Genomic DNA, 15,105 nt, shown 5'->3' with positions numbered 1-15,105 from the left:
ACGCCTTTCTCAATCATTTCTCTTGCTTGGCATGTGCTGCCACACTGCAGGCACACGTAGAATTCTTTTTCTTGCGCCGACATCTCTACGTTTTTTTTTTCATGCTTTACTACAGCAGTGCGCCGGCTCATTTTGGTTTCACCCTTCGGCTGGCTCCCGCTTGTTGCGCCCGCAAAACTGAAGGCTTTCTGGCTTAGAATCTTTCATAAGGTGACCGATTTGTTACTCCCTCGCTTATTGCCCGAGTGCTCGCTCGGCATCACACCTAAGGAAGCCGGGCATTCGAAGGCAAAAAAAAAAAAAAAAAAAAGGAAAAGAAAGTGCTCACGGTCATGACGCGCGATGACGAACGGTTGTAGCTTTTTGCCCCCTTGTCATCCCCGCCCTGTGTAGCTTTCAGCACGCTCGCTGGTACAAAAGAAGACAGCAAGCGCTTAAAGCGTGCGACAAATCTCTGTAATTCTGCTCATACTTGATGGATTCTAAAATTTTTTGTGGCAGTCGATTCGTGAGGCAATAAACTCCTTGAAGGAAGTCATTCGATGATTACTGGGAAAAGTGTCGCAGGGCCCCTTTAAGTGTTTCTAGAAAAGCACACCTCTACACCAAGAGGCCACTTACATCTGATGCGCTGAGCAGCTCAATGTGGCGCTGGTGCTTTTGAAACTTCTCCTGCACCGTCTTGTCTGCCTCGGTAGCCACACGCATGATCTCCTTGTACTTGGCCAGGCTGTTTCGCAGAGGTTCGTTGAGTTTCTCCGAAGGACTGCGTGTCCATCGCTCCCGAAACTGCGCTCGCAGCTCTCGGTCGGACTCTTCTTCTTCCTTCAGAAGTCGCTCACCCTACAAGGACAACAGTGCCAAAGAAACAAAGTTTTGAGATCACTGGAAATGCAGTATTCCGTGGATGAGCTTAGTACATGCACATATAATCTACGCCTGCTACTGTGGACCAGCTGAAGTCATCCAGAACAAAATGTCTCATTTTGCGTACCAAAAGTAATATGAGCTAAGTCGAAGAGTCCAGTTTATATGTTTTAATGCACAAGCAGTGCTACGATACCAGAACACCATTCTCTACTACTGCAAGCAAAACTCAGGCCAACTTTCTCCTAAACTTCATATTTTTCTGCAACAGTGAAGCAGGCAGGTAGGCTTGCTTACCTCGTTGAGAATTTCGCGATTCCTCTCGAGCAGCACAGGGAGGTCACTGATCAGCTTCCGAATGGCCTGGATGCCACCTTTGGCCCTGACGGCTTCAGCCTTGTCCCGAATGCTGGGAGGAAGGCTGTTGCCAGTCGTGTCTTCCAAGGCAGCTGGCAGGTTCATAGATGCTAGCACCCTGCGCACAAAGCATGGCAAGCAGTGCAGGTCACCATAGCCAAAAGGGTTCGCACTGACATGCATACTTGTTTCTCCTTTTCACTGTGGCTGTGTTATGTCTCTTCTCGCTTGGTGCAATTGGCACCTGTGTCGGAACCTTTCGACTTGCGCAACGCTAATAATTGAGCACATTCTGGGACTTACGCGAGCAGTAGTGATAATGCTGAATGACGCATGTATAATAGGACACTCGCAGATAAGACTTCTGACAACCGACAACCCTGCCCGTTGCTATTGTGGTACTGTTAAGTGTTCCGTTTTGCTAGGCACAAGTTCACCCAATAAAGAGTTCAATCTTCAATAGTTTGGCTATTCTTCATTACCACAACCATGTGACAGTATACATGTGCATGCACACTTAGCTTGCATGTGAAAGTTTGCTCTGTTGCTCCAGCCAACACCTAATCCTACACAAGGTGGCTGCCACATGACTGGAACATAATCGGAGTAGCAGTTTGCTGGTCACATTCGAGTGTGGGAGTTACAGTAACCTGCAGCATAATGCTCAATTTTATTAATAACTGCAAAACACGAAGCACTCAACACACAGCCCGACACACTGTAAAGAACGGCAAATGACGTACCCATTCAGGAACTGAGTCTGCTGCCTTAGCCGGGCAATCTCCCCATTCACAATCTCAGTCTTCCGGACTTCGAACTTTTGCACGGCCTGACTGACAGACACTGGCAGCAAGGCACCAAAAAGATCTGAGAAAAAAGAATTGAGCCAAGTGAGTGAAAACACGCAGCTTCAAGTACAACTGGTAACCGATAACTCGACTTGACAGTGATCACCTAAGAGAGTCCGAATACAATCGGGAGTCGGAGATATCGTACGAACAATGAAATAACCGACTTTATTCCCTAAGTGGCCAAAGAAAATGAGTCATATTCTCAAATGATTATTTTCAACGACACTTTCACTTCCAGGAGATCTTGCATAACTGGCATAACTCAAGGTCGCGCGACAGTACCAGTGCGCTGTGCATCTGCGTCCATTGTTATTTGTCGCCATGTTCAACATGTGCATGCTATCAATACGGAAATGATGCATGAGCCGAGGCGGCCTGTCGATGACAAACGCTGCCCCAATAGCTGCAAAGCTGCATTAGCCACAACGAACACAGCCGTGGCTCGTGCAGAATTCCCGTGTCGACTGCACACTCGTGTTGGACATGGCAAACAGAGATGCCAACGAATAATACAAGTGCCGAGATGAACAGCAAGCCACTATTGAAGTCAGGCGGGATTAAGCAGCCTGGCACCACGTGGCACTGTCGTATTCTTGGGCACTCACTCGCTGGGCTCTGTTAGTTTTCGCTCATTACTGCACACTAAGTATATCAGCAATGTGATAAAAGAAGTGATAATGACAGCTATTCAACGCCTATGTTACGTAACCTGTAGAAGTTGAACAGATGTCCCCAAATTATGTTTCACCCTTTTCAAGTGGGTCCCCCTGTTAGGAACTAAAGACCAACACTTGCCAATTGATCAATCAACACACCTTGACCGGAAGTGCTGAACTTCTCGGGGACCGGCAGAGGCTTGGCTAGCACAGCTTTGCCAATGGCCGACAGGCTCCTGATCTCAGGCACGCGGGCATGGTAGATGAAGTCGTTGTCCTTCTTGACATCCTCGTACAAGAGGGAGATCTTTCTGACCTCGTCGCGAAACGAGAACGACGGCCCAGCCTGTGCTTCGGAGGTCTTCATCAGGTCCATGGCATGCTGTAGCCTTGCCAACTCTTCGCCAACGTTCTTGTTTGCGTGGCACAACAGTGCCTGGTGGTACTGTGCTATGGCGCCGAACGCTGCCTGTTTGCTGACCACTATCGGAAGCCATTCCTTTTGGAAAAACAACAATACATTGATTTAGGCCTAGCCACAACACCAAACAGTGAGCACATAAAAGTCAAAGAGGCGTTAGGGCTCATTCACAATGGCAATTTAGAGGTTTAGAGGTCACATGCGATAGTTGGTCGTTTGGACTAGGTATTTGCGATAGGTATACTAGCAACTAACTTTGTTGCGCCAGCTCTACGGGTTGTCTGTGTGAATGAGCCCTTGGAGTTACCGTATTTACTCGAATCTAACGCACACCTTTTTTCCGGTAAAACGAGTCCAAAAATCGCATGCGCGTTAGAATCGAGTACCGAAAAAAAAAAAGAGAAACTCGGTTATCGTATTGCCATCGGCATTTCAAAATGGCCGCCTCCTACGCGCCTTGGCCATTTCTGCCATTATCGTTTCAGTTCGTACGTGTGCTGAGGAGATTGTCATCCCGTTCTGCGTTCGCATCCACGGCATGGAAGTGCCGACTCCAAATACTCGACGAGTGCACCACGTTGCAGCATTTAAAAGAATAGTTATTACATGTGCCGAGACGGGCGGAAATCGGGCCGCATCGCGGTCGTTTGGAGTTCCCGCAACGTGCGTGTGAGACTGGCGCAAATAGAAGCAGAAGATTTTTTACAGCAAAGCTTCACGAAAAGGTTTCAGTGGACCAAGGCAGGGCCGGTTCCCCGAAATCGACAGCGACAAGGAGTTGTCCGACAGCGACAAGGACTGATCCATTGCGCGACTCGTATCGCCGCCGTAGTGGTGACAGTTTTAGCGGCAAGGCCCGCTTTTTGACTGTGTTTTACTTTTTTGAAACTTTAGTTCTTTAAAACCCAAATACTTGTTCTTCTGAATGTGCAAACTTTGACTCCTGCGGACTTTTTTGTTCTTTTCTCTCACGAAAAAATGGGTGCGCATTACAATCGATGTATTACTTTTTTTTTTTTTTTGGTCGCCGAAAACGGGTGCGCGTTACAATCGAGGGCGCGGTAGAATCGAGGAAATACGGTAGTATTCATAAGGCTAGACAAACTGTTCCCTTCTTTAAAAAAGAGAAAAGGAGAAGGTAAATTCATATTTCATAAATTATAAGATCAAGGAAGTGATGAACGGTTCTTGAAAACTGGATTCCCAAGTGTGGAGACAACGTTTCATTTCAGCTTAAGAAATTTTTCTTGAACGATTCCCTTTTATTTTTTTTTTTAACATAAAAGATACAAATGCAATGTACTGTTCGAATAATGATGCATTAATCCTTTTCATGTGGAACTCAGGAGTGCATTTAACCTGAATGGTGAAACTTCACTTTGAGATTATATGAACAGAGGAGAACACCTCTGGAAAGAATTAAATTGTAACCAGAATTAAATTGTATGAAAGCATAGACACTTTATGCTCTAGATTTTATCTCTGCACATTGCTTTGAAAACCAGTCTTCTTCAAAGAGAGAAAAGTGTGATGTATTGCAAATACACTTCACAAGCATAATGAGTTCATGAAATTTCGCCTGTTCATCAAACATACGCTCGCCTTGCTCGCCAAACATATGCACGATTGATTATTCATCTTACATTCATGTGTTCCTCAATGTGGGTTCTTTTACCCTGTCCAGGCAGACTTGCATTTGTTATGTGTGCCAAATATGAACCAAGATTTATGCGTGACCAAGTGCAGTCGTAAATGAAGGACATTTACCAGGAAGCATCAATTTCTTTAAATGTGGGACTTGACAATTTGCAGGCTATGGGCGAAAACATGGTATGGAGCACTCAGCCTTCAAATGTACACATTGCCAGCCATTCGAATGACGATGAGCATGGCACATGTTATTACAGTAAAAGCTCGTTAATTCGACACCCGTTAATTCGGAAATTCGGATAATTCGGACGGCTCTATTGGTCCCGGCCGAAGTGCATGTTAATCAATGGGACCATACCTTCGTTAATTCGTCAGAATTGGGCTCCGCACCGCTTAATTCGGACAAATTCTGACGTCTGCCGCTACACAAATGTGTGGTAAAGCAGCGCTGGCACCACTGGGGCGAAACCGAAACTTGAGTGACATTGCCATCGTCATCAACTAGTGGGGGCGATCGCGGCGTCACCGAACGTCGGCGTCTTCTTTCTTCGCTCCACTGCGCCTCCGACGCCATTTTCCCTTGTGTTGTGTCGGCGCCGTCTCTTCTTGCGGAGTTCTTGTTTTTTCCCGTTGTGACCGTGTTTACATGTGAGGCCCGAGCATGCGGCAGTAGCCGACGGTGGCATCGACGAGGTGTCAGCCGAGTCCACCGACGGTGACTGCCCGACCTTCGATGCTGTCCTTCCCACAGATATGACCCTTCAGGACTACATCGCGATCTCCTGCCCGATCAAGAAATTGTTAATGATGTCGCGACCTCATCGCACCTCACGGGAAGTCTCGGAGGCGCTTTTGATATTAGAGGGCGTTTGCCTGAGCACTTCCGACAGTTTGCGTGCTGTTGGCCATTTGGAAAAGTTAAGAAAAATTGTAATGTAAGCCGGAATCTGCGTGAAAACGCAGACGACCATTACAAAATACTTCAGCAAATAAAGGTACGCTTCTTCAACTTGATTTTAATGTTGTTTTTCCTGTTCATTCGTTAATTCGGCATTCGGTTAATTCGGACATTTTTTCCGGTCCCGTGAAATCCGAATTAACGAGCTTTTACTGTATAAAGAATGCGTTAAAATCTAGTAAATACGATGCTGCATTATAACAGCAGTCACTTTATTATAATTGAAAATTTCTTTCTTGAAATGAAATAGTGCACAGTGCTATCTCATTGTTCCCCTGCTATTGTCATAAGAGAAAGGACAACTGCGTCCTTTTTTTTTCTGTGTGTATGAGCTTTACGCACAAGCATTTACGACGTCAACACCAGATGTTTTTTGCATGCACCGTCTCCTGAGCAGTTTCTGCTTCGCACTAAATGGCAATTTATTTGTTGTGTGCTTCGTCTCAGTTCGATTTTTGTTTTTATGAACCAGCTGGTTGTTCACTTTTCTAGTGGACCGAAATTCAGTATGCAATCATTTTTTACGCTGCTTACTTCAGATACATTTTTGACGTGCATTTTCTTGAGGTTTCACTGCATTGCACCTGAGCAATGCAGCTTGCAATTTATTCTTTGTGAAAGCACTGCAAATACTATATGTTATTCTTTGTTCTCTTTAAAGGAGCACTGAAATTTTGAAAACGAGAATTTGTGAGAGAGTATTGTGTGGACCCACATACATGATTGATGAAATAGGAATGGCAAATATGGCCTAGAACATATTTAAGGTCAATTTCAAAGTGTATGCTGCGTAACTGAGAGCGATATGGAGCACCTCGCGACATCGACATCAACTTGGATTGTAAAAAACCAACATCCACCTACATCACGAGTTTGTGTCAGCTGCCACGCTCCTTGCGAGTGCTCTCCATCGCAGTTATCAGCATGACATGCGTGTCCGTTTTGTTTGGTCACATGACCAGCTGTGCTTAGGGGAAAAACCAACCTGATCCTGCCTCTCTTGGTTTTCTCTGAAATCAAAACTACGGCTGGGAGCTACGAAATGTCTCTAAATAACTATTGTATGTACAAGCAAACGAGGTTTCCAGCTGTGATAAGTGGGTCATTAGCTACTTATTGCAACAGAAATAAGCAAGATGTAATATTTTTGTGTCAGTACCCCTTTAACCGCTAACTAGGTGAACAGGTTGACGTGATGGCAATCACAGCAACCTTTATTAAAGAGCACGGAAGCAAATAGTATGCGGGAAGAGCAGCGCTAACATGAAAAATGAAGCATTTTTTATGAGAAGCTACCGCCAAGTTTTAATGAAATTTCAAGCAACAAGCTACAAAGCAATGAATGCCATACAGAACTTAAATTTAGCCTTCCCTGTGAGGTTTTTTACGCAGAAAGAAGCAAATCACCAGAATAATATGATGACTCACCCTATCCCATATGCTCTTGAGAGAATCTCTTCCCATCTGTTTGGCTGCATCACCGTACAGCTCTTCACACTGTGATGCTACTTTTGCGATGATCATGTCTTTCATTTTATCTGCAAAGAACCCAAAGCATGAGGAAATATACGAATCGCCTCTGCCATAACAGGCACAGGCATAGGAAACCTCACTTGAAGTTATAAGCCAGGTCAACATCAGCGGTGACCATCCGATCACATGCATACCGGAGGAGATGCTAACTCCTGCCTTCCTTATGCTGGACATTGCTCTTGTAGTATTTCTTTAAGTGAAGTCTACGACATTTTTATTATTTATCAACCTCGAAGTTTTCTTCAAGCACATTCAATTATGTAATTGGATGACCTACCAACATAGCTATACATAACACTTGGCAACAAAGTCTACTTTAGTTGCACAGCAGGGGCATAGCTAGGATATTACTTCAGGGTGGAGGGGAATATTTACATTTTCAGCTCTCTCTTTGTGCCTTAATACACACACACATACATACATACACATACATGCATGCATACAACAGGCGTTAAAGAGTTTGTTTGGGATAGAGGGGGTTCAAACCTTCATTGCTCCTTCCCCTCGCTACATCAATGTTGCACATAGCTTTGATGTATGTCTGCAAACACTGGTGCAACACGAGATCCACACTCTACGTCAGTATGAGCATACTGCTCAGGCATCAGAGACTCAAGTTATCTTAACAATATCGCAATGAGGTTCATGATAACCATAGCACCAATGCAAGCTAGGCAGCATTTCAGCAGTTATGATTTGAACATGGCTAATCTCTCATTTGCACACTACCCTGCACTGTCATTGCAAAAACAACAAGAGTAAAGGAATTTATAGGGATGAAAAGAAAAAAAAAACATGGCTGATCCCTCTGTCATAGGAATCAATATAACACGAAAGAGAAACATGTCTTCACAGACGTGGTTGAGCGTTTGTTGTGCATTCTTTCGCCCCAAGGGCGAAGGAGTGAATGCTATAGCTACAAATTGTAATGTTCAAGCAGAACGGCAAGCAGCTCGAAACTTGCATCGCGCTGCTGAAGCGAAAATGACGCATGGAACGAAAGTACACAGGATGAGCGCGAACCAACTGTCACAGTTGTAACTTACTTCTGTGTGAGCAGCGCGCTCCTTTCGCGAAAGCGGCCGCTGCAGTGATCGAAGTGACCTTCGTGCTTTCAACACAAACTTGCGGTAAAAGCACAAGGCATACAAACCACGGCGATCACAAGATAAGCGCGCGCATGAGCGACCACGCCCTGTAGAGGAGCGTGCTCATCGGAACACGTGGGGCGACGACCTTTAAAGCGTGCTCTTCGAGCCCTTCGCGCCGTCTCGCTAGTGATAACGAAAACACGCTGGTGTACCACCAATCTGAGTACCGCCACCGGCAAATGGTGTATATAAATAGCTCGCCATTGGCATGGCGAAGGACGTGCTGTCTGTGGCCGAATCATTTCGCACCACAGGCTGCGGAACGAGGGGTCATAAGTTCGATCCCCGTTCCCGAACTTTTCCTTCTAGTTTTTCTTTGCCATCTGCTGTTTGTCTCCAAATTTTACAACATCATATCCGTGACGGAAATACGTCAGTGGAGCCGTGGTGGACCCCGGCATACAACACTTTCGTGTTAAAAGTAGTTTAACCGGGGCACGTACCAGCAGTTGCCTTGCGGAAGAAGCTTTCCTGTGCTTGCGCTAACATCAATGCCTGCAGGGCAGACACCGTGTCAGCTTCAAGGTCGGGAGTCAGGTCGTGATGAACATTGGGTGCACAGTGCTTCATCTGCTGGAAGATCCCGCTGGCTTGCTGCAAAACAAATCACAGAGCGAAAGACCGATTGAACGATCCAAAGCAACAATTAGATTTTGGAACTGCTGTAGTAAAAAGCTCTAGAATACTGCCAGCCACCTAAGATTTAACACGCTTCAAAAACTTGGTACACGAGGGTACTTGCATTATGTCTTCTAAGTGCATATTTACAATAAGAAACTGAGCTTGTGACTTCGTGCTCAATGATGGCATGCCACAGTTAGTGAGGCAGGTATCACGGAGGACGAGAGTTTATCAAAACATGATCCTTTGATTTTATACTGGTGTGCTCTGTGTGTACTGATAATTTGCTCTTCTGGGGTTTTTTGTCATGCATTGAAATATCAGCTCACAAGCAGTTTTGCATTCTGTTTTCTTCAATAACAATAATATCTGGGGTTTTACGTCCCAAAACCACGATATGGCTTTGTGGCACGCCATAGTGGAGGGCTCAGGAAATTTCGACCATCTGGTGTTCTTTAATGTGCCTTGACATCGCACAGTACACAGGCCTCTAGCATTTCGGATATATCGAACTGCGACCACCATGGCCGGGATCAAACCCGCGACCTTCGAGTCGGCCTCCGAGCACCATAACCACTCCTCCACCGCGACGGACATTTAGTCTTCTTTAGTGGCCACCATAACGCACACCTTGCAATTGAAGTAACGGACTTAAAGAACAACAAACATTTTTTTGTCTTTCAAAATTAAACTGGAAATATGGATACTCGCAACAATGCAAATGACTGAAGATCCCAAAATCAAAAGACGCATTCACCTGAAAGTACTTTGCGCAAGTCTTCAGTCCTTCGTCATCACTAATGTCTGCACCCATGCCTGCTGCAATCTGAGATTGCATTGCAGCGATGTTGAAGAGGATGCAAAGCTTTTCATAGCTAAGAGAAGAGAGTGCTGGTGTTGCAAAGGAAAGAGCAAAACAAACAAAGCTTGAAACGTTGAGTGGAAATAAGTTCACAGGCAACTGCAGCATGCTTCTCACCTCAACCCTTTCATTTCTAAACAAATACATGGAAATATAGACCAATGCAGGAATACTAGACTTGGAAACAAGGCAAGAATGTATTGTGGCACCTGACAAGACAATTAAGACATGGTACATATTTACAGGTGAGAATTTTTACTTTTCTTTACAAAGTGAGCATTATATATCTAAAGGCCAGCATTGTTTTCTAACACAACTTTGTACACAGAATATTTTCCATAAGCTTTATGGTGACTACAATGTTTACATAAAGAACGCCAGCAGTTTAGAGACTTGTTTCCTGATTAGGTATTTAGCACAATACATTTCAGTCACCCATTGTTTGCTTTTATTAGCTTATAACAATTTTTTACAGGGAATATGCAGAATGAATGATAATGGCAGTCCTGTTCAGTATCTTTTATTCTTAGAGTGCAGTCAGTAATTACCTCAGTGCTCAATTATTGCAGTTAGACCAGATATTTAAAGCAATGTATGCTTTCGACCACATTTACAAAGTGCCAAATTAAACTGCATGCCACACTCTTACTCAGTCTCTCGTGTGGCTCTTTCGTGACGAAAATAAAGTCTAAGATAAAAGGTGCTCACATTGCTACACACTTGCACGTAGCAACAATGCTGCTCTCAAACGATGTGGAGAACTAATTGGTTCCTTCCATATAATAGACCGATTTGGTAATAAGTACGGCACATCACATTTCAACAGTGGAACTGTTCTAAGGCTAGGCCTGATGACAGACGAGTGTCTGCGTTGCATGTCACACTCCGGTTCCCAGATACACCCATAGATGGAGTAACACCACCTAGAAGTACGAAGCGGTACTTCTAGGTGGCGTTGGCTGAAGAGGTGATAGTTGGCACAAGAGCATGTCGCCGTTTCGACAACTTTCACTGTGCGGAACTGGCGTTATCTTTTTTTTTAGGCACCTGTTACATTCATGCCCAAGTTTGCATTGGCCTACAACAGAAAATGCATAGCTTGCATTATCTTTTATAACTTGGCTTTCACCGTCTGCTTGCATCTGCAAAACTGTTCAGAGCTCAGATGCAAAGTTCGCCACTAGCTTAAATTTCATGGCGCCATAGTAAGACAAATGCCCCGTCGAAGTGTAACAACTGCCGAGTCAGTCATGGAGCACATTTAGTTCCTGCGCTGTGTGTTTGAGGGCAGCAGTGCAGCAGTGAGAGCAGCACAAACGGGAACAAAAACGTCCCAGCAGAAACCCCCAATCGATGTTCGTCACAATTTATATATGCAGCATAGTCGTCAATAAAGTGCTTCTTTATTTATCTGCATGCATGTTCGACTAAATGGTGACTCGATAACGTTTTGCCAGTGTTGTGAAAATGTGCCAACTGTCTTACTGCACTGGGTTGCATGAACAAAAAGTTCTTTAAGAAACCATCAGAATTGTGGAAGACTCGCCACACAACTGAACACACTTGCTAGCACACGGAGCATTCTTAAAGGTGTCCCATTCTGCTTGATTACGTGGTTTCACCAGTATAGGAGACTCACTTTCATTTGGTGTTTAATATCTGGTACAACACGCATGCGGGAGCAAACACATTGCCAAGCAGAAAGTGAACAGCCGTGATGCTTTACAATTATGGTAAATGCTTACAGATACAACATTTATCAAGCAAGTGCTAGATGCTGTAATGTTAGAATGCTACTGATGATTACTGTACTGCTTTCATGCATACACTTTCGATCATCACTGGGCTCGATTTGAAATGGAGCTTTCCGAATGCTATCAAAGCACTACACTTCAAATACAAGACTGAAGTTAAGCATGCTTGAAGATGACATGTAGCATTTTTTATATTACTGAAGTACTTGATAGCATGGGCATTGTGAACATAGTTCCCCAAATGTGATTCTTACTTAAACTGGCTGTTCCACTAAAGAATCCACCCTTGTCAAATGCATCCTTCCATTTGAATGGTATCTGAAATGTTACGAAAGAACACAAATTAATTGCATCATTCTAAAGATGTTGCAGCTGGTTCCTTGTGATGAATTGCACTGTCGTGCATTTCATGTTGTCTCGATCAAGCTTTGTATTACACACACATACACACACACAAAAAAAGGTTTGTTTCCTGCTTTCACTTTGTATCATTAAATTGACTCATGTCACTTAATGCCACACACACAGTCACTTCTCAAAAAAAAGTAAAAAGGTTGGTAGTCTGCACTTTGTTCCTATCATATGTGCTTCGTTTGTGACTGAGGATAGTTTTTCCTTCTTTATTAACGACACAAAATTTGCTGGGAGTGAAAGCGCGTGCACATATCCTAAACCAGTGTGAAGGCATTTAAGATACGTTAAACAGAAATACCTTGGGTACACTGCCTTTATATTTTTATTTATGTCACATTCTTTGCTTAGCAGAAAGCATGCTCGATGAAGGGCGTTGACAAACACATTTGCTGTCACATTCTCATCAGCTACAGATAGCAGCGGCTACTACGCAAACGTGAAAAACACTACGTCTGTAACAACCTCAGCAATATCCCAGAATAACCATTCAATTTTTACCTGTATGTCGTTGGGTGGAACCTTGGATTCGAGCGACGTGAGCTGATCGTAATACCTGCGCAAACAATCCCTTGTCAACTTATCACGAACGCTACAACGGCTGGTCAATGCTTGTCATAAAGCGCTAGTGACTAATTTTGCAAACTATCGATGTCAATTTAGCACGGAATTACTCGTTAATCGTACCGTGCTAAAGGACGCGGAGAAGTGACCCAGCCTGAAACCACTACACGATCGTGATCGATGCGATCATCTGGTTCGGATGTCATAAACACAGGGTACCACCTACCACTGTCAACACTGCTTATTCACTCAAACGACACTTCTTAAAGGTTCAGCATACAACCTCTGGCAGCAATAACACGCAAGCGTTCACGAAAGGCCGAGCGACATGCTGAAAAGGGCCTCGTACCTGTACATAATATCCAACGAACTTTCGTGCTTGTCGAGGGTTCTCCATGTTGCGTTCATGCGAAGCTTGTTCAGCTCCGTCAGGGCTTCGTTGTAGTTGGACGGGTCGTCGGCGGTGGAGTAGTAGGCAGATATTACGTTGGCCAATGGTTTGATTATGTCGACCTCGGAGGTCTTTTTCAGCGGAACCGCCAAGTAATTCGCCGTCATCTTGGCCCAGCCCCTCTCACGGTTATTCTGCCGTAGCTGGTCTGATTCCAACAATCCGCAGGCCTGGCTACATGTGACTCCTTTTCTTCTTATCCTTCACGGGTGACTCATCTGAATGAATTTGAAATGCGACTGAACGCTGACAGCAGCTGAAACTTGGCTAAAATGTCCGCTGAAGTGGCTACAAAGTGATCCGAGTAAACGCGTGAACGCGTGCTGAAGCGTACTTTAAAACTGCACTCTTTTTCACGCCGTTACGTGGGAACAGTTTAGAGGATTGCGGGTTTCTCCGATTACGGCTTCCGTTTTCCCAACCACGTGACTGAAATGGCAACTATGACGGCGTCCTTTTCGCGCCCGTTTGCGGCTTTCGCTTCTCTGCTGTGCTCGTCGGAGGTAGAGAGAACGAGAAATTTGTACCGCTGCGCAAGTGTATTTGTCGCAATGGGAAAATCGGATGCCAAAAAGACGTCAAAGAGGAAGCGAGGTGGAGACGGGGAAGCGACAGAACCGGAACACAGCGCCGCTGCGAACAACGCGCAAGAAACGTCAAAGAAGCCCAAATCTGAAGCCGGCGAGCAAGCTGGCAGCGGTGACGTTGCCAAAAAGCCGTGGAACTTGAAACTATGCTCCTGGAACGTCAATGGAGTGCGCGCCTGGCTTGGGAAAGAGGGACTGGAATACCTAAAGAAGGAGCAACCCGACGTCTTTGCCATCCAGGAGACCAAGTGCTCCGATTCGAAGTTGCCCACGGAAATCAAGAACGTGGACGGCTATCATTCGTACTTTTTAGCTGGGGACCAGGAAGGTTATTCTGGAGTCGGGCTTTTGTCGAAAATAAAACCGCTGGACGTCAAGTACGGCATCGGTGTGGAAAAGCACGATAAGGAAGGGAGGGTGATAACGGCAGAGTTCGAGAAATTCTATCTCGTCGCCGTTTACGTTCCTAACGCCGGGAAAAAGTTAGTGCGGTTAGATTACCGCATGGAGTGGGACAAAGACTTTCGCGCCTACTTGAAGGAACTGGAGACCAAAAAGCCGGTCGTTCTGTGCGGCGACATGAACGTCGCGCATCAAGGGATCGATCTCGCAAACCCCAAAACGAACAAAAAGAATGCAGGCTTTACCCAAGAGGAACGCGACGGCTTTACGACTCTGCTGGACACCGGATTCGTGGACTCGTTCAGGCACCTCTATCCGGACAAGAAAGGAGCGTACACCTTTTGGACTTACATGATGAACGCAAGGGCGAAGAATGTTGGCTGGAGGCTGGACTACTTCATTCTGTCCAATGCCTTAGAGAGCAACATTAGTGACAGCTTGATCCACAGCGAGGTGATGGGTAGTGACCATTGTCCAGTTGTTTTGTTGCTGAACATTTGAAGCCACCACTCATATCCTGTCATGTTGCCGCATGCGACCACTGATCTGTGTTCATTTTTTTCTTCAATTTTGTAACGTAGCCTAAACCAGAGAAATAAAAACTACAGAACCCTTTCTAGAAGACATCTGCGCTATTTTCACAAATGGCCATTTGGGCAAGATATCAGTGAATACAACACACACTCACCATCAAATGGATATTTTATTCAAATGAAAATTCAACAAAGATTTTCTTTTAAATGAAAGTCAACAACTAAGGACTAGCCAGGAAAATGGCATTGTCTTGACAACAAGGTTAGGAACTTCCCTTCAAACCACCAATGTAGGTCGTGTTTATATTTGCAAATCACAGCTACATGCAGGTCTCCCCTAGATTATCAAGTTATCAACCATAAGTAATACAAAGGAAGCTCGTAGCAGTTCACAAATATATGTAGCTCTGCACATTGTTACCCAACACGATGCATAGGCTGCTTTGGTTTGGTCCTGACATAGGCGGGCACAGGGC

The 15,105-nt window shown here is 44.9% G+C and overlaps 2 protein-coding genes across 2 annotated transcripts; one reads left to right on the top strand and one right to left on the bottom strand.

Moving 5' to 3' along the window:
- Positions 1 to 621: 621 nt before the first annotated feature.
- Positions 622 to 13,308, bottom strand: LOC119378750 (programmed cell death 6-interacting protein; the record flags this gene model as incomplete). Its single annotated transcript, XM_037647787.2, has 10 exons — positions 13,006 to 13,308; positions 12,594 to 12,648; positions 11,936 to 11,999; positions 9,823 to 9,956; positions 8,888 to 9,038; positions 7,189 to 7,298; positions 2,891 to 3,230; positions 1,968 to 2,091; positions 1,165 to 1,342; positions 622 to 843 (listed from the first exon to the last, which is right to left on the bottom strand). Coding segments are annotated over exons 1-10 (1,587 nt in total), but the record flags the coding sequence as incomplete, so codon positions are not given.
- Positions 13,309 to 13,339: 31 nt separating this feature from the next.
- Positions 13,340 to 14,722, top strand: LOC119378749 (exodeoxyribonuclease). Its single transcript, XM_037647786.2, has one exon. The coding sequence runs from the start codon at positions 13,542 to 13,544 to the stop codon at positions 14,595 to 14,597; it is 1,056 nt and encodes a 351-aa protein (XP_037503714.1). The 5' UTR covers positions 13,340 to 13,541; the 3' UTR covers positions 14,598 to 14,722.
- Positions 14,723 to 15,105: the final 383 nt, after the last annotated feature.

The sequence above is a fragment of the Rhipicephalus sanguineus genome, unplaced genomic scaffold (assembly GCF_013339695.2).
Source record: "Rhipicephalus sanguineus isolate Rsan-2018 unplaced genomic scaffold, BIME_Rsan_1.4 Seq9567, whole genome shotgun sequence".
In the NCBI taxonomy this organism is placed as follows: domain Eukaryota; kingdom Metazoa; phylum Arthropoda; class Arachnida; order Ixodida; family Ixodidae; genus Rhipicephalus; species Rhipicephalus sanguineus.
Note: the sequence above shows the minus strand (reverse complement) of the source record. Positions and strands in the feature narration are given on the sequence as shown.

What these genes read in the sequence shown, in the direction of transcription:
- LOC119378749 (XM_037647786.2), top strand. Translation starts at nt 13,542, where the DNA reads ATGGCAACTATGACGGCGTCCTTTTCGCGCCCGTTTGCGGCTTTCGCT.